General features: G+C 48.8%; 2 protein-coding genes across 3 annotated transcripts; both read left to right on the top strand.

Moving 5' to 3' along the window:
* Positions 1-19: 19 nt before the first annotated feature.
* LOC118245082 (cytochrome c oxidase copper chaperone) lies at positions 20-2728 on the top strand. Its single transcript, XM_035540663.2, has 4 exons — positions 20-181; positions 288-423; positions 1908-2018; positions 2512-2728. The coding sequence occupies exons 1-3, from the start codon at positions 70-72 to the stop codon at positions 1990-1992; spliced, it is 333 nt and encodes a 110-aa protein (XP_035396556.1). The 5' UTR covers positions 20-69; the 3' UTR covers positions 1993-2018; positions 2512-2728.
* Positions 2729-8411: 5683 nt separating this feature from the next.
* POPDC2 (popeye domain containing 2) lies at positions 8412-18538 on the top strand. 2 transcript variants are annotated; one of them, XM_035540665.2, is made up of 4 exons: positions 8412-9163; positions 11404-11512; positions 13891-14272; positions 18217-18538. In XM_035540665.2, the coding sequence occupies exons 1-4, from the start codon at positions 8673-8675 to the stop codon at positions 18297-18299; spliced, it is 1065 nt and encodes a 354-aa protein (XP_035396558.1). In that variant the 5' UTR covers positions 8412-8672; the 3' UTR covers positions 18300-18538. The 2 variants fall into 2 exon arrangements, with proteins under 2 accessions (XP_035396558.1, XP_035396557.1); XM_035540664.2 differs by having other exon boundaries at positions 13891-14410.
* Positions 18539-18950: the final 412 nt, after the last annotated feature.

Here is an 18950-nt window from a genome sequence, read left to right as displayed (position 1 = left end):
GCAGAGAGTACTTGATGTGCTTTAGGGCCGCCGCAGCGAGCCGGCTCTGCCCAGCGGCGGGGCGGCGCCATGGCGCCCGCCACACTACAACTCCCGGCGGGCCGCGGGCTACCCGCCCAGCCGCGGAGCCTCACCCGGAACCGGGGTGCCTTCCAGGCCTCTTCGTTTGCTTCCCGGGCAGGCAAGGGCCGGTACCGGCACCGGGAGGCTCGTCCCGGCTCGGTTGGGCTCGCCTCGGCTCGGTTGCTGACGCCCCCTTCTCCCTCTTCCCCTCCTTCCCCACCCAGGCCGCGCGGGTGCCGCCATGTCGTCGGTTGCAGCCGCCAGCTGCGAGCCCAAGGGCGACGGGGAGGCGAAGGGGCAGAAGCAGCCGCTGAAGCCCTGCTGTGCCTGCCCCGACACCAAGAAGGCGAGGGACGCCTGGTGAGTGCCCCCCGGGCTGTGGGGCTTCCCCTCGGGCAGTCCGGGGTGTGCAGGCGGGGTGGGCGCCTCATGGCATCGCTGGGAGTAAAGAGGTTCACGTTTAATGGCTCGACCTAAAGGCAGGCTACCAGAGGAGACTCTAAAGCTCCTAATAAGCCTTCGCTGCTGTTGGTTGGCTGAAGAAGAGTGCCAGAGCCTAGTAATGCTTCTATTACCTTCTTCTGAACGCTGATTTTCTAATAAAGCAATGCTTTCTGTTTGCTTGCAATCCTCACAGAGGTGCAAACATTGACAATGACGTGTTTGACTGCATTTGTATCTACAGGCTTAGTCAGTATCAGTAATGTAGTACCATGAAATGTACCCCAAAACGCTGGTCCCTTGTCTGTGACAGTAAGTTAGTCTGGAGACTAAACTGCTTTTATTTTTTTTTTCCTAACCCAAAAGGTTGTAGAAGTGTCTTTCAGCAGATGGAATAATACCAACAGGGTGTTTTTGCCAAAGTTAGGCATGTGAGTCTGATTACGTGATAAATTAAAGGTGTGTCCGTGGCCATCTGAGAAAAGGGTGGTAGGATGTAAGTCATGCAGCAAATGGAGTTACCCTGGGCAATTGTGGTGCAATTTAATCTGTAACAAAGCTTCACTACTGGGAGAAGAAGTTTTAGTTACATTTTAGTAACTAAAATGTAATATAAACATTTTAGTTACTCACAACTGACTAATTTCTCTGTCAGTAAAAATAGCATACTGTGTCTGGTAGATTGGGGTTGACCAGATCTGTGACCTGCACTGTGCGGGGTGGTGGAACCCCCAGCCCTGAGGACAGGAATGCTCTACAAGTCACCAGAAAGCAAGTCTGAACTGTTTTTGTGGTGTATGCTATACACCAGTAATGATAGGCTTTGACTGCTATTTGATAAGGTGTTAGACACTTGGATGGATGAGCAATACCGAAAGTTACTGTTTGTGGTTATGCTTTTTTTTTTTTTAAGAGTAACTAGACTGTGTGTGTGTGCGTGTGTGTGTCAGAATCCCTAAGCACTACCTAAAGTTGGCTTAAATTGTCATTTACCGGTCAAGCTAGTCTCACTCTGTTTTGTATTATAGAAAGTTTATTTCTTCTCTACTGAATAATTTGAAACTTCCTTTCTTGTCACGATGAGCATACTCAATAAAGTGAGGCGACAGCCTTGTGTTATATAACAAAATTCCAGTCTAGACTTGCCCAGTATAGCATTGGTCTGTTTAGGAAATTGTTACGCAGCTCATCAGAGTTTAAGCACACCACTCCACGCTTGGGCAGCTTTTTGCAATAGCATTATATTTTCCAAAAGAGTGCTACCCTGGACAGGATAGTCAAAAAGACCTCTGGAGCCTAACAGGGTTTCTTGATTGTTTACAACAGCTCGTCAGCTCTGTGGATTTGACTAATAGTAAGATAACTTTTTCTTGTTGAACCTTGGAAATCTTTTTGTTTTGCAGCATCATTGAGAAGGGGGAAGAAAATTGTGGGCACCTAATTGAAGCCCACAAAGAGTGTATGAGAGCTCTGGGCTTCAAGATATGAGTGAGATGAGCAGGACTGTGAGTGTGGTGAGTATAGCCTTCAGGAACGTTCTCTACCTCTGAAGTGCTCTGGCATCTCCATTGGTGCCACTGGAAAGTGCAGAGTACTGTCTGAGATGACAAAGGGCAAATCTTCCCTAAGAGAGGGAAGACAAAGTAAGCCTCATTGATTACTGCTGTTCTGGTGAGGCTGGTGGTTCTGCCTCTCTGCCTCTGTTCTCTTTCAACAGATCTAAACTTCAATTCAGATTTCTAATGGTAGGATATTGTCCCCTTGTCCCCTCAAATACAAAAGTCAAACAAAGGAGGGAGGAAAATCTTTTCTTGTTTCATCCTCATTAGAAAGGTACATTCTTAACCATGATATATTCCTGGAGTTCAGAAAGAAGTTCTGGAAACCAGTTTAAGAGCAGACTGTGGCTATTTGTATACAACACTCATTAGTGACTAGAGACTTAAATTATCCCTTAATATCCAGTGGAAATCTGTGTTTTACACACTTCTTTCCTCTCTCTTCCAGATGATGCCTGTTGTGTGACTGGTGGACTGGAAGGCTGAAAAATAAACTATTTCTGCAAGTTACTTCAAAGGACAAATATGAACAAAGTATCTATTTATAAGAGTCTTTAATGGTAGACTAGTCATGGTGTATACATCTGCAGCTTTTCCACTGTTAGCTCTTTATTGCTGTTATAGAAAAAGTATATTTTTCCCCTCTTATTAAAAGTCTAAAATGACCAGTGTTCCTGACTTCTGTTTCTTTTTGAATAAAAAGTGACAATGGTCATTCAAAACAGTGTGCTGTTGTAATGGGGAGAATGAGAAAAGCTTTAATTGAAATGAGAACATGAATTTCTTCTGTTTTGTGGATGAACAGATGGGTCTTCAGTGGGTTTTTCCTCTGATGCAAATTGAGAAATCATGCTAACAACACTGTTATGTTACTGCTTTCAGCGAAGTCGTGCTGCAGCTTGTAGTGCTGCTTGTAGTCTGCTTGTGACTAGCTATAACTATATTTGTACAAAGACAACCAGTCTCAGGAAAGCAACTTTCCTTAGAGTCAAAACTGAATTTGCTTTTCTGTACTCAAAAGTTAAAGCTGTGTTACTAGAATTGTTTTACCATAGGACTCAAGTGTTGTTCTTTATAATGAAGAATTAAGAACTTCCTATATCCATCTCAAATTCTTGAGCTAGTAGTTCTCTGAGGGAAGGGAAGCAGAGGACTGCAGATATACATACAGATCACTTGCCTGAAATAAGAGGGGCTGTTTATGCCTAATTTTTGTTAGGTTGGTCTTGTGCTAGGGTGCATATGGGTTTTTGTTTTCTGGCTCTTTCCTCGCCTGGGTGACATAGCACTGGGAAGGTGATTGTGGCCTCTTGATGCCTTCTTACAATCCTGAGTTAAAAAGTATAGTTGAAGTTTGTCACACGTGGGACCCTTTTTGTTTCATATTATATCTCTGTATAGTCCTAAATGGGTTCTTCCTTTGGGCTGTTGGCTGTAAGGTAGTATCACTGTTTTTTTCTCCTGTTCCTGCAGAGCTTTCTTTTCAAAAACTGAAGATATGAAATCCATGTTTTGTCTTGCTTGTCCATTGTGCTTTGATTCTTTTGCAGGTATGGGTGCAGTAGTGATCTTTTCTCTGCCTGCTGGGGATCCCATATTCTGAGCTAGCAATGATGAGACTGTGAATGTTAGTATGTGACACTTAAAATTTGCGTGAAAGGAGTTCAGACTGTTTTCTAGAATGTTTCACAAACGTCCTAAAGTCAGGATATGTACCCGAAAATGCTTGCAAGAGATAAGCTGGACTGTTAAACTTAAGCTCTGCGTTGCTTGCTTACTTTCCTCAGATAGGCTGAGAGCCAACACGGGCACAACTCCTAAGAGAAGGGACACAGGTGTAGCTCTGGCAAAAAGTGTTAAAGTCTCCTGTGGCACTGTAGCTGCCTTGGGAGCAGGACCTAGTGCTCCTCTTGGTGTTCATTGTTCCAAGGTAGATCAGCACCAGTTTTGTAGTTGCACGTCTTGTCTGGAAATGATGACACGGAGTAAAGATCCAGGCAGGGGAGAATGGAGTGCTATTTAAATATGACTCAGAAAAGGGGGAAAAAAAAAAGGGGTTCCATAAAACAAATTCTAGGGACACCTATATCTGCATGAAGGTAAATGCATGGTAGATGTTTTTGAATTTTTTTGGAAGATGATGAGTAGGATGCTGCAATACCAGTGTGTAACCAGTACTGGAAAGATACTGGAATCCTACAGGGTGGATTCAAGGCCTGAATGGGGGGCTGATGCCAGACCCTGTTCTGCACAGGGTGTTCAGTTACTACAAGGACACAAAATGCAGCAGTAGCAGGAAACGTGACTAAACTGTAGAGTACTGGTTCAGCTAAATACAGTACACATCTTTTTCCACTTGCAATTTACCATGAGCTTGTCTGGAGCAGCATTGTAAATCCAATGTGACTTGAAACACCAGGTGGATATTCTGGAGCTACAGGTTTTATTACTGTGTAGATAAGTTTGGCAATCTAATGTCAGTAATGCATTATGTAATAAATCAAAAAGGACATGTTTAGTTATGCCCTCTCTGCCTTCAAGCCATCAAGGTCCTCAATGCAGGTGATTGAACTTGTTTTTGGTTTATAGGATCAACAGTGAACCTGTAGACTTCCTGAGGAAAATAACCAGTCACATAGCTGCTGTACTGATAATCTCTCAATAAAGAGCTGCTCTCAAGGATAGAGGATAATGCTGAGTACGCAGTTCTACTTGCCAAAAATAGTGCAGGCTGCACCTGAGTTGTTTCATCACGTGTGACTGAGTGTTAAGTGCTACTGGATGAATTCATTATATGCAGGTCATCAGCAGAATAACTGTTTACACACTGCTAATTTCAAAGCTGAAAAGGTTGATGTCTATTTGCCTTCTTCACAGACTCATTTTGTCATAATGCCTACATGCCTTCTTCAAGTAAAGAGTTTTAATGCTGCTCAAATATTTCATGTGTCTTTGCTCTCTTGATTCCAAATGGCTTTGGGCTTGGTGTCCCCCTTTTATTTTTTGTTTAGCTTTTCTCCTGGAGTCAGTATCTACTGAAGTACGCTCAACTCAGATGAACCCCAGCATCCCTAGATGGGAAGGCATGTATTCTAATTCTAGGCAAGGCATGAAAACAAAATGTCTCCTCAGAAAACTAAGGCGGCTCTTTGAACTATCGCTGGATGGAAAACTGGACAGGCTGTGAAGATGGTCTGTGTGGCCACTGTGCTCTCAAGGGAGAAAGTAAGACTACAGACTTGGTGGTTTAACCATTTTACAAACCTTTCTATCAAAAAAGTGGGCCTGAAAAAACCTAATCTCTACAGGGTGCTCAAAGATCTACCTTTTAAAAAAGCTGTACTATTCTCACTCCATCACTGCGTTCAGCCTCAGCAGGAAAGTTTTATAGTTTATAATGAGAGCTTTGTGCTATTATTGCTGCGAGATTAAAGCTTTGTCTGCCTTCCCCAGTGAAGGAAGTATTCAGCATACCTAAAAGTTGTCAGTAGATCATGCAGAGCCTTTTTATATGCTGTAAACTGGCTGGTGTGCCTCCCTGGCCAGGTGTGTGCCACCTTTCTGCAGATCCTTTCTTTGGTCTACCTGCTAATGAACAACTTGCTGATCTTTCTAATCCTGCCACAGCGGCTGGGTGGCTGCCAAGGTCACCCAAAGGTGCTCCAGGAGTTCTTCAGCAGTGCGACAGCTCCTGCCCCTGAGCAGTCACTTCTCACTGGACGCCTCCAGCAGCACTCATACAGACACGCTTGAAGCAACTCCAGCAGCTTAGGCGCCCCTGCATGCTGCTGTTCGGGGCTTTCCGTTCTGCATCCTCACTGGTACAGGCTTTAAATCGTGAGAGTTGCAGTGCTAGTATCGAGAGGCAGAAAGCACATGCTTGACCCCGACTGAAAGTGCCAATGCTGTAAAGGAAGCCCCACTCTGGGAGATGCTGAAGGCTGCACTGACACTTCTGTTCTTTTCTAGGTGAGACATGTTTTGGAAGATGGCAGGGGAAACACTTTCTTTGTCCTGAGTTGTTGTTAATTTTGTGTTCCAGACTGTCTCCTAGCACAAGAATTTACCCAGCTGAGGAGTGAAACTAGTAACTTTTTTTTGTCACTTTCTTTGATGTTGCTGCAGGAGTTTTTTGGTAGTACCAAAAGGCAAAAGTTATGACCTGGAGCTACATGCAGGAATGGGAACTACCAGAAAGCAAAGGAAGAGCAGGAAGGTGTTTAAGGCTGAGCTGTGCTGAGGCTGGGCTGTGAAGTTGAGTCCTTATTCAGGTGGGGCAGGTCTGGTGGTAATCTTACTGCAACTTTGCTTCTCAAAATGCTTCTTCTAATGTAGTTCAGCATTGCTATTCACAGCAGTTCATTTTCGTCTCAAATATCTTATGCATCTTTCTCTTAAATGTTCCCAGTCTTGATATCCCAACTCTCTGTTATATCAAATGTCAGCCTGTCTTGGAAAGAGGGCCCCGTATAATACTGATTTTGCAGAGACCTACGGATAGACGAGTTATTATTGGGACCACCTAGCAAGTACGTGACAATGGTAGGAAAATCAGAACTTGGCTCCCAATACTTGTGTTGTAGTGCTTTGGCTGTAAGATCGTTCTTGCCTCTCTGCAGAAAGGCCAAGAGAAAGTAGTTTTTCACTTCTCCATACCTCTTGCCTCGTTCTGCTTCAGTCAGCAGGATTTATCCCTTCTCTTAAATAAGGGACCACTGGAGACAATTTTTCCTGTTTCACTTCACCATTAACAGAAGCATGTTTCTGGGTGGATCGTACTTACCCATGTGCAAAGCTTAATTTGTGCTATTTCCTTACCACATGGCAACTGGTTAAGCTTTGCTGCTCTTAGGAGCTTTAGTGCTCCATGTTGCACGTGGACTAGGCATTGTAGAGATAAATCATACTATCCAAGACCATGATGAATTCTTCAAGGCTGCCGTAAAGCCTTGCTTGAGCCTCACCCAGTCGATAACGTTATTCTAGAGCGCTATTAGTGGAGGAACTGATTGTGTGTCTTTAAGTGGATGGTGCCAATGAGAGTGGCATGTTAGGCAGGGCAGCTGCGAGCTTGTCCTGAAACACAACCACCCTTGAAACCCAATCTCTACTCCACTGACCCATGCAAGCTGACTTCATACTGTTGACTGACTGTGCCGGTTGCGTCAATGCCTGAAATGTAACTGCTTCCTAGCAGTGGGGGGACCCTGCCTGTATGACTGATAGCACAGTACTCGAAGCAGGGGAAAAGTTGCATTTACACATCTTTTCTATGGCTAACCATGGAGAGCTGAACTCAGCAGGTCCCCCTTGTACCTGTGTCCTAGGCCACCTGAGCTGAAAGGGTTTGTGTTTCCTCCTCATGGTGAATGAAGCCCCAGGGGAGTTATGAATGACTATAAAGAATTACTATGGGAGATATTTCCCCAGGAGCTTACCTTCTGCCAGCATCTGTGCTACTTGTTTTAGTGGGGATGAAAATAGGAGACCTGCTCAAAAGCATCCTTTCTGCCATATATGAGATGAAAATGCAGCTTGAGAGCCTGTTATCTGTGGGATGAGAGTCCTCCCTCAGCTGGGATGTCCCCGCAAAGCACGCTTCCCAGCATTATGCTCCAAAACTTCTAGGCAGCATGGTCTCCTCTTCATGATAGATAAAGCTGGGTCCCGTTTACTTTAACTCTGCCCCTTGCACTCACAAATGTGCTTCTGTGCTTTACCTCAATCCCCGTGGTCTGAAATGCCCTGCCAGATGGAGCTGCCCCATCTCCGTGGGGAGGCTGTGCTGCAGAGCCTGTTGTGGGGAAATCCTTCCCACTGACCCGACTCTCTCTTCTTTTGCTAAGTTCCTGCCATCGCTACCGGTTGCAGCGGGAGAAGGAGACGATCTTTCTCCTTTTTTGTGCTGCGTGACCGTCAATCCCTTCCAGGAGAGTGCAGAGCAGCGCTGAGCCCCGTGTGCGGCTGGAGTTTGCAGTGATAAAGCTGGTTGTTTTCCCTCTCCTCGCACTGCCCGGCTTATCTGGGTGCCTGAGTTATGTTAAGTGGCGGGTGCGTGCCTGCTCTCCGTTCCCCTCGCTGCTTTTGCTCCTTGGATTTCAATTCCAAACATGGTTATCCCTCTGGGGTCCCTCTCCTCGCGGCTGCCAAGAGATAGACATACCGAATCCAACCCGGGCGCCCTACGCTCCCCTCCCCGCAGCTCTCTCACGGGCTCTATTTTCACTGCCAGAGGGCTGGCGAGAGGGGCAGTGCAACCAGATCTCCGTCCGGTCCCGGAGTATTCCAGTTAATGGCCTCTGCTTTCTCTTCGACTGAACTCTTTCGGCCTCCTATTTGCCAGCTCCGTTTCCCTCTGGTGCGGCTAGGGAGGGGGCCGGCCTGATCTGTGGGCCACGAAGAGAGAAAAACAAATGCTTTTGGGATTTTCTAGGCGCGAAAACGTCCGGCAGTGCTCTAGCATGTTGCTCTGAAGCGTGCTGCCGTGGGACCCGCCGGCACTGAGGAGGAGGAGGAACAGCCCCCCAGCAGCTCTGGTTTCAGACCTCTTTGCGTATGATAATAGTTTTTTAACGCCGGGAGGCCAGGGAGGGTGGGCAGCGGGGCAGGATGAGCGCCAGCAGCCCCTCTTGGGACCAGGCTGTCCTCCAGCCTCCTGCGTGCGATGCCTGGAAGGAGCACATGGAGGGAGCAGCCTACCAGCTGGCCAGCTGCATCGTCCTCCTGGGCTACATGGGGGGCAGCGGCATCTTTGGGTCCCTCTACATCTTCGGCTTCCTGGCCCCAGGCTACTTCTGCTATGCCCTGTGGGGCTGGCTGAGCGCCTGCGGGCTGGATGTCTTCGTCTGGAACATGCTGCTTGTCTTCGTCTGCTTGCTGCAGCTGGCTCACCTGGCTTACCGGCTCCGCAAGGACACCATCCCCGAAGAGTTTGACCTTCTCTACAAGACCATGTACCTGCCCTTGCAGGTGCCCCTGGAGGTCTACAGGGAAATTGTGAAATGCTGTGAGGAGCAAGTGCAGCCGCTAGCCCGAGACCAGAACTACGCGGTGGAGGGCAAGACGCCCATTGACCGCCTCTCGCTGCTGCTCTCTGGCAGGTAAGGACCCTCACATTTCTGAGCAAAGTCTGGCAGAAAAGTGCTGTGGCTTCTTCTTGTGGTTCTGCCCCTCTGCAGAAATTAGGGTGGTGATCCTTCCCTTCCTCTGAAAGGGCCCTGCAGTATGCATCTGTCTTTTGGTTTTGTTGTTTGCTTGTTTTTAATTTGCTTTTGGGGTTTGGCTTTTATTTTTTTTCCCTAATATAAATTAAAATATTTCAGGGAATGGTTTGCAGCATCAAACAATATGTAGTGGAGCTGCCAGCTCAGCCTCGCTTGTGATAATGCTGGGGGAGTCCTCACCTCTTACTCTGTGATTTTATTTCTAACGGGAGCAGACCTGGAGCCTAAAGGCTGAGAGAGAGTGTTTCTGAGGGCAGGAAGGAGACGTCTGAACCTGTGGCCTCTGTGGGAACCAGACACACCTCTGTGATGTGGGTAGCCAGATGCACTGAGCAGCAGTCTTTGGTTCACCTGCTCGCCCTGGCCAGCAGCACTAAGGGAGAGGCTCTGCTCCCTGTTCCCAACACCTGAACCCTCAGGGCTCTGAATTTTTTCACTTTGAGGTCATTTCATCAAAGAGTGAGTACACCCCTCTACTGGCCACCGCCTCATCAGGCTTCATTCCTTCCTTGTGCTCTTATGCTTTCATGCTGTTCCTTCCCCCAGACCATCAAGGAGGACCACAGGGACCTGGGGATGGTTGCAGCTGACTGCCTGCAAGTCACATCCTTTTGATTCTTTTTGGTTATTGACTGAACTGTGCCGATGAAGTACCAGCATTTGTTCACCTGAGAGCCTGTGGCATGCCTCTATGCCTCTTTTCCAGTTTGCAAAATCCAAATGCAGAATATAGTAGCAATATTATCTTCCCAGCTGCTGTCAGGCACGTGGCATTAATGTCAGGTGAGAGTGGGAAGGGAAAGAGACCTGCAAGTGGGAGCAGTGCTGAGCTGTGAGTGTCTCACAAGAATTTTCCTTTGGGAAGATGAGCCCAGCATCACCTGGAGCTCATGGTTTATTGCAGTGGTCTGTCCTCTCTGGTATGAGGTGAGGGGGTGCATGAAGAAGAAAAGTTGTACTTGCTTTTTCGGTGTTTGTCCTTTTTTTTGGGATGTGTTAAGGATATCATGGTAACAATGACCAGTGCTGAATGTCAAAGCACTGGGAGGAAACTGGGTACGTGTATTTCCTTTATGTGCCTTTCCCTTTACCAAACCCCCGTGCTGAGCAGCCTGCACTGAAGTGCACCAAGTCTGTAAATAAAATCCATGGAGATGGGATTGGATTTGCATTTCTTGGTACCCACTCTGTTTCCTTGTGAGGCCCTTGCTGACCCTGCAGAGCTTTGTTGCTCTTGAGCTGAGCAATAGGTAAGGTGGGCTTGGGAGGGCAGGATGTGCCTGAATCACAAAGTCTTGCAGTCCCTGACCTGTCCAGGCACCACATCTAGCTGGCTGGCAGTCACCAGTGACCCAAGCCCTGTGCCTCCTGAAAGCTGGAATTGCCTGTGAGCATCGTGCGACTGAGGAACGTGGTGACAGGAGGGAAGAGGCCCCAAATCATGCAGCGACGTGGTGGCACAGAGCTAAGAATAGAGCTTCAGTGTGCCCTGCCGCTGCCTGGGGCTGTGCGGTTCCTCTCTGCTATGCAGTGGGGCTGGGTGGGGGTTCGATCTCGGCATTGTTAGGCGGTTGTAGCAAAAATAGGAGAAAGTCGTGCTTAGAAGGCAAAGAGGCCAGGAGAGGTTGAATGATAATGTGCAGCAAACTATGGGCTTGCAGCGTGGTGTGCAGGAACAACGGCCAGTGGGATTTGGGGGAAGGGTTCTGCGGCATCCCAGCCTAGAGGTGGGGATTGCCCTCATGCAGCTCTGAGGAAAGGAGGAAAATGCCAGCAGAAAGAGCCACAGTCAGGCTGAGAGGTACTTGAAAAGCAGCAGCCTCACAGGCTAAGAAGTCCTGGTTTGGGACCAAGCATCGCACCTGTGGGGGCTGGCTGCGTAGCACGCAACAAACCAGGCAGATTACAGGGCAGTGAATCTCATTTCCGTGGAGCAAAGGGGTTGAGTCCCAGAAACTGGAGCACTTTCAGCTGTCCCAGAGGGGACCGGGGACGTGTGTGGCAGGGAGAAAGCCTCTCCTTGCTGGTGGGACTGGCTCCTGCACACGGTGTGGTCATGTTCATGGGGTGCCTGCTCTGTGGTTTAAGCCTGCGTATCTCTCCTGTCCTCTCTGCAGGGTCCGAGTGAGCCAGGACGGGCAGTTTCTCCACTACGTCTTCCCCTACCAGTTCCTGGACTCTCCAGAGTGGGAATCACTGCGACCCTCTGAGGAAGGGACTTTCCAGGTAAGCCCCCGACACCAACACGTTCACCCCAAAGTGCAGCTGGCCGGCCGTGCCTCCCTGCATAAGCGTGGCAAAATGCGGCAGTGATGTAAATCCATAAATATCCCCTTTCTGATGGTGATGTGTTTGGGGTGGAGAAGCAGAAAGGCTGATTCACGCCTGAATATGGTCCTTTCTGAGCACAGGAATCCCTTGCTGAGAGGCCAGACCAATTCTTATTTGCAGCAACCGAGAGGGTTTTGCTCTTGCTGTCAACACCACCATATTTGCTTGGCTTTCCTTCTGGAGGAGATTACTCAAGCCCACATCTCTCTGCCTCTAACTCACAAGCCAGGACAGGCTGATCCCTATCAGGATGTCAGTCCTGAGTGTGCCAGTTAGGGCATATGGGGAGGGACTTTTCTAATCCCTTGGGAGCGTGGGACAGCCATGAGGGAATGGTGATGCTTTCTTACAAGAACAGCCAAGTTCAGACTTGGCTAAGCCGGGGCAGCTCCCCAAATCTGCTTTCCCTGGCTCTGAATTTGGCCTGTGTACTGTGTGAGGGGGCTCATGATAGCTGGTACTGAAAGCTCTGCTGCCACCACTGATCACGGTCTTGCAAGAGTAACGGTGGCAGTCGGTGGCTGGCCGTGTGACAGTGGCACAGGGCTGCAGGTCCTGAGCAGAAAATGAGATATCAGGCCAAGATAATGGGGTAGGTGAGGGCAACAACAGCACGGCTGTGTTCTGCTCCAGGCTTCAACCCAGCAGCAGATTGTTGCTGGCTCCTGGATGGTGTTTGTGTAAGAGTCGAGCAGGGAGAATGATACCCGGTGCTCCTAGAGGGGAAATTCTCCTTCTAGGGTGGGAAACAGACAGCTGGATGGCGTGCAACCTAAGAAGACATCTGTATTGCTCTCTGAGCTAATTTCTGTGGAACTGAATGTTCCCAGAGCTCCTGAGCATCCTTATCTGTGGTGTGTGAGATAGCTGGGGAGCTCCTGCTCTGCAAGATGTGGCTGGTTGGGGAGGTCAGTTGCGCCAGACACTGGGGTGGGGAGGTGCTGTCCTAAGTGGGGAAAGGCTGCAGCAGTGTGCCAAAAATGCCTAAAGTCTTGTCTGCTTACTGAGGAGTATGAAGAAGTATCAGGCTGTGTGAGACCAGCATTCAGCAGGTGAGACTTTGACAGGTCCTTGTTCCTGGCAGGACGTTTCTCTTGACACCCATGGTTGGCCATGGTGACGTGCTACCTTTGGCAGACACAGTAGTCACTCTTATCCGAGTAGTTAATAAGACTCTGTGGCTCATCTCAACCTTATCCCCAGCATCACAATCATCTGGGTTAAAAAAAAAAAAAAAAAAAAGGGACATTTGATTCTGGGGCTTTGCTGGAGGAAGGTATGGAAGGCTTCTCTCGTCCAGGTTTTCCTCACTGCCGCCTGGATCGAGCAGTTTCAGTTCCAGGCCCACTGAAAAGTGGCAGAAGCTTGACTCACTCCATGAGGAGAGCTGGTTTCCTCATGCTTTCTGCTTTGGCCACATCTTCTTCCCACAGAGCTGCTGGCTCCCAGTGCCCACAGGAGTCAGGTTTCACGGCTGGCACGTTCCCCCAGGAGCTCTGATGGTGCTGGAGGTGTTCGTGAGCGAATCCTGTCCTGCTGCCCTGGTTAGGAGACAGCTTCTGTGATCACAGCTCACCTAATCCCTTGCGGGAAGCAGAGGGTTTCGATTGCTGCACCAGAAGTTGGTTAGGAAAAGGACATTCTACTCATTGCGGTTTCCGTGTCACCCTTAATCCCGCTTACCTTGGCCTGGGGAAGTTCTCGGGTTTTAGCTCCTGTATTTCTTTCATACAGCAGCTGCTTGTATGGCAGTGGCGTTGGATATCAATCCCAAGGACACGCACTTGCAGCCAAGCTGTGTTCAGCTTCCCAGTGGCCCTCTGCCATGGTGGCAGGCCGAGGAGACCCCTGGGTATAGAGCGAAAGGGAGCCCCCAGGATATTTCTGTTCCGACGCTTGTTCGCATGCCGGTGTCTCCATTACACTCGGATGTTCTTCTTTAGCCCAGGAGTGTTTGACCCTTTGTGTGTTTGTTTTATTATTATATTTATTGCAATATACAGTCTTGTGTTGTGTATATAAATGTTTATTATCGTTAGCCTGATCTTATAGCTAGCAGAATAAATGGCTGTAATCATGTTGGCAAAACCCAAAGCAAAACAAATGCAACCAAAACCAACAGCAAAACCAACCAAAATTGTTTCCTTGGGGAAAGGAAATCAGCAGTGGGTGAGGTCGTATCTGACATGGTTCTCCAGCCCCACCACCCCTGAGGAGAGGTGTGGGTGACCCCCGGGTGCTGGGGCTCACTCTGCTCCCTCCCTGCCCTGCAGGTCACGCTGACGGCCGAGACCGACTGCAGCTACGTGACCTGGCCGAGGCGGCGGCTCTACCTCCTCCTGAGGAAGGACCGCTACGTCGCCCGCCTCTTCTCCTCCCACCTGGGCTACGACATCTCGGAGAAGCTCTACTCCCTCAACGAGAAGCTCTTCGCCAAGTTCGGCCTCCGCTTCGACATCCGCTTGCCCAGCCTCTACCACGTCCTGGGGCCGGCTTCCTCTGAAGGGGAACCAGAGGAGGCTGAGGAGCTGCAGCCCATGCCGCCGCCTGCCCACGGACCCGCTGGTGCCTCCGAGGCCCCTCCGCAGCCTCCACCACCACCACCGCCGCCGGCTCCGCGCCCCCGGGCCTCCCGGCCCGAGAGTGACCTGCTGGGTGAGGATTCCACCAGTCTTGTCTTGGAAGATTTTGCTGAGTTGCCGGGGTCTTTTATGGACTATGTGAGCGAAGGGGAGTATATGAAGTGAGGGCGCACCCGGCACGGGCACGCGTCACCCCATGTGGCATCCCTGCGTAAGTACCCGCCGGCGGCAGTGAGTCATTCCCCGGCCTCTCGCCTCTGCTTGCCGTGGGCTTGCTCCTGCGCAGAGCTGGGGAGGAGTGCAGGTGGCTCTCCTGGGGTCCCCAGGGACAGATCCCATGGCTCTCCTGGGGTCTCCAGGGGCTGGGGTTTGGCACACCCCAGAGCAGAGCAAAGGCTGGTGGCCACCAGCACAGGACGCTTCTCTGCTGACATGGAGGCAAGTGTACAAGCAGGTATGAACACCCACCACACATCCCTTTTTTTCTCCAAGGAAATCACCCAAAATGCACCCCTTGATTGCCAGGTGCACCTATTTGGTCTTAATGGCACCAGGAAGGTCTGTGACACTGCTGTGAGGTCTGCTGTGCTCTGCAGCATTTTTCACCGGCTGCCACAGAGAACTCCAGGACTTGTCCTTGATCTGTGTGATTTTAAGCAAAAGGAGGGTAAAGGCTTTATTCCAGCCATCAGTTGCACAGTGGGGTGGAAGGACCGATAACCTGGCCATAGGAAGCTCTTCCCTGCCCTGTCCTCTGTGCATCTCCCCAGGGAGGTAGAGGCACTGTAATGGTGTCCAAGTGGGCAGGAGGTACATGAGTTGCCCACAGGGACAGCACAGACCCAACCTGCTCACTACAAGGTACAGCTGAGCCTGGAGACACTCCAGTGTTGAACTGAGAAGGGTATCTGCAGCTGAGAGAGCAGACAACTGGGCATAGGTTAATCCACCTCCAGGGCTTGATAGTGGGGAGCACTGTGCATCATTGTTCAAGGTCTGCAATGAGTCTGGGGGGCTGGCAGGCTAAGCATTGTTTTAACATGCCCCCAGACTCTGCTTTTTGGTGAGTGGGAATAAGATGCTTTCCTCCAAAATGCCAGCTCCTTACTCTCCATGGGGGAAAATCCCTAGGCCTGAGGGATGTTGGAGCAGAGGAGCAACGCAGGTGAACAGAAATAGATGGCAGGGTGGCTTGTGCTTGAAATTCAGATCCAAATGGCTGAGGGATAAATTCCATGCTGAGCTACTTTTAGCCAGCTGCTGCACGCCAGCTGCAGCCTCCAAATGTGCATTCCTGCCCCCGCTGAATAAAAGCTGCTTTCTGACATCCAGTTGCCAGACACTAAGCCCAGGATTGGGATTTCTGTCCTAGAAGAGACCATTGCATGAACCCCGTCTGCGTGGCAGCAAGGAAGTTGAATATAGTTTTTGAAAGCAGTAGAACTGGAAGATCTTCCTGTTTTTGTACAATTCTGCCATGAGTTGAGTCACATTCCTGCTCCTGTACTGCTTCCATACCTCCAGACTTGAAATCTCGGACATGGCAGAACTGGCCAGGAAAGGAACAAGCGTGTCTGGCTTTCCTCGAATTGGATAAAAAATGAGCAACAGCTTTGCTTAATTTATTTTTATTTAAAAAAAAAAAAAAGGCAGAAGGCAGAGAGGAGAAAAATAAAATCTTCACTTGTTTTCTATCTGCGAAGTTCTATTATTGTGACAGTCCCTGGTAGACTGCTGGTGATACGAACTTGCAACTTTTTCAGTCCTTACTTGGAGAGGCAGGAACGTGAATCATTTATGAGACAGCCATCTTCTTAACTGTCAGGCATTTCTGTTGAGTGGACGCAATCTAAAATAAGTGCAGTTAGTGTCATAAAGGGGGTAAAGTCACTTTGTATGCTTTGCTTGGATCTTGTCTTCTCGGCACAAGGATGTCCATTCTCAGGTCATTGGCAGAGTTCTCCTGGTTGATTAAGCTCAGTATAAACCAAAATTTGGAATGCAAATTAAAAAAAAAAAAAGAGTGGAGGGAAGGAGGCAAGGAACACCACACCTTTTTTTTTATTTTGGCTTTTTTTTTTGTCATGAGATAACACTATGATCATGCACGCAAGAGGTGCTTGTGTGTGTTAGGAAAAGCTTGTGGGACACAATGCAAGGCTATGCTTTCTTTCACAAATTCCTTTTAAAACATGCTGGGAGATTTCGTCTTTCCAGATCTTGTGAATGAGGCGATATCAATGTGGGCTGATACTTGGAGTAGAGAGCTGTGATAAAAACACAAATGTTTCATAGGCCAGTAGTTGGGATGGGAGAAGGAGGATGATCTTTCTTGTCTGTCAGTGTGGAGGCAACAACCAGCATGGCATTTTTATTTCTAAGGTAATTAGATGAAGAAATGCAAACTCAGTGTAGTGAGCCCATCACATTGGAAGGAGCACATCCTTGTTATTCTGCTCATGTCTTAGTATCCCAGTTGTATCCCAATTGCATCACCATCCCAGCAGCACACCAGCAGTTGTCACATCAGAACTCTATTCCTCCATGACTTGAGTGCAAAACAAACAGCAAAACTTGGTGACGGAGAGGAGCTGCGGTCCTCTCCTGGTCAGGCATTAACCACAGCCCAACAGATTATCTGAGCAGGCCTGTCGTGGCCAAGGGAAAGCACTTTCATAACATATGCTTTAGAAGTGGTGAAAACATTAATAGTAAACAGGGATATTCCCTGCAGTGTCATTGTTTGAAGTACACTATAGCCACGATCCCGGCAGTCAGAGCTCCCCCAGGGCTTTCCCCTGTTTTGAGCTCTCATCCGGCTCCCCAGCAGCTTCCAGCCTGGGTAATTACCTTCTGTCTCTCTAAATTCCCCTTGCAGAAGTGCTTCTGCGTACCACCTTCCTTATCACTGTTGCAATAGCCACCTTGCTGTGCCACAGTGCAGAAAACAATTTTTGAATCACCACAGTGCTGTGAAGGTCACAGAATCATCCAGGCTGGAAAAGACCTACAAGATCATCAAGTCCAATCATCAACCTGACCTACCAAGTCCCATCACTAGGCCATGTCCCTTAGTGCCATGTCCAGGTGTCTCTCAAATACCTCCACAGATGGGGACTCCACCAGTTCCCCGGGCAGCCTGTTCCAATGCTTGATCACCCTCTCTCTGAAGAAATTATTCCTAATGTCCAACCTAAACCTCCCCTGGTGCATCTTGAGGTTGTTTCATATGAAATTTTCATGTGAGATGTAGTGACCTGCTATACTTTCCTAGTTCTTGAAAGAGTTTCTAGACTGCTTATGAATAAGACAGACTGTGCTATGATAAGCACATTCTTTCTGAAGAGGACAGATATTTCAGTAACTTGCCTGTTTGAAAGAGACAGGTTCAGAGATTCTGTTCAAAACTTGCTTCAACAGCGTACTGCTGTATATATAGCTCAGTGCTCCCTTGCAGACTAAGCTTTATTCCTCATATGCACCTTCAAACAACCAAAAGCCACCTGTCTTTTCCCCCTTTCATGACACATTTGCCCTAGCCTGTTGCTTTGCAATGCTTGCAATATGCAGAGCTGCTGCTACTTAGTTCCGTGCAGTTGCATCTGCGGGCTGGCTTCTGTCTGGTGGGTGAGACGGATGGGTGCTTGTTGGCCTGTATATCAGTATCTGAGTGAGTAGGAACTGTTTTACACCTGCTTCATGAGTAAAACTAAAGTTGCTGTGGGCTTTGTTTCACCGGTATCAGAGGATGTGCTTTGAAGAGCTTCGTTTTTGTTGCCTCAGGTGGGTGGGTAACCTCATTTGCTGATTTACCATGTGTGGAGGAATTGCACAGTTTTGCATGCTAATTTCAGAGGAGAGGGGAGAAGGAAAGGTAATGGTGGGCTCCATGAGGTTTGTGTGTTGGAAAAGTTTGGAAGACAAGAGTTATTCCTGTGATAATAATGGTGCTTTCTTTTTTTGTCTCTCTCTCCTCCCTCCCATTTTCCTTCCCCCCCCACTGCTTTCCTTCTGCAGCCTCTGGAAACCTCCAGAGCTACCCCAACCCTCTCTGCAAAGGACGAGCCCCCCTGGCTCCCACTCAGACCCCCGAGCTCTAGGGAACAACAGGCTGTTTGGATCCCAAAGCCCCTCCGAGGGCACGTCTGCTCACTCACGTTTCTGACCAGATAGACACCCTTTGGCACGCACCGAAACGTCTGCCCGCACAGACACGTACACTCAGGAGCACGTGAAGCACGCGCGTGGGACTGCAGTGGCACTCCAGCACCTCCCACCCCCACGATGTTCGCCTGGAGCTGCCGGCCCCAGGGAGCTTCCCTGGCTTGATTTTTAGTCCAAAGTGTGTCGGCAGCTCCGATACCACAGCACACCGATACGGCTGCAAGCGACACGAGCCTGCTCACAGGATCTGTGTTCCCTTTTGTTTAATGATTCCCATTAAAGACAGAGATGAAACTGTTGGTGTTTGAGGATTTGGTTAGGGAGATAACATTGTCTGAAGGATGTGAGGTGGTCTCAAAGCATGGGAAAAAGGACAGTGGAAAATGGTCTGCCTGGTGGCTTTGGTAATGGGCATAGGATAGAGAGCATTACATGGAGATTTGACGTGATGTATCTCACTGGGCATCCACTCTAGTAAGACCAGAAATTCCCTTTCCAGGAACTAGTTTTCTCACCAATGGCAAGCACCACTTAGTGAAGAAGTTACCAACTTCTGGTGAAGGGGCTGTTTGAGTTGATTCTTTTGG

This window comes from Cygnus atratus, chromosome 1 (assembly GCF_013377495.2).
Source record: "Cygnus atratus isolate AKBS03 ecotype Queensland, Australia chromosome 1, CAtr_DNAZoo_HiC_assembly, whole genome shotgun sequence".
Lineage (NCBI taxonomy): Eukaryota > Metazoa > Chordata > Aves > Anseriformes > Anatidae > Cygnus > Cygnus atratus.
Note: the sequence above shows the minus strand (reverse complement) of the source record. Positions and strands in the feature narration are given on the sequence as shown.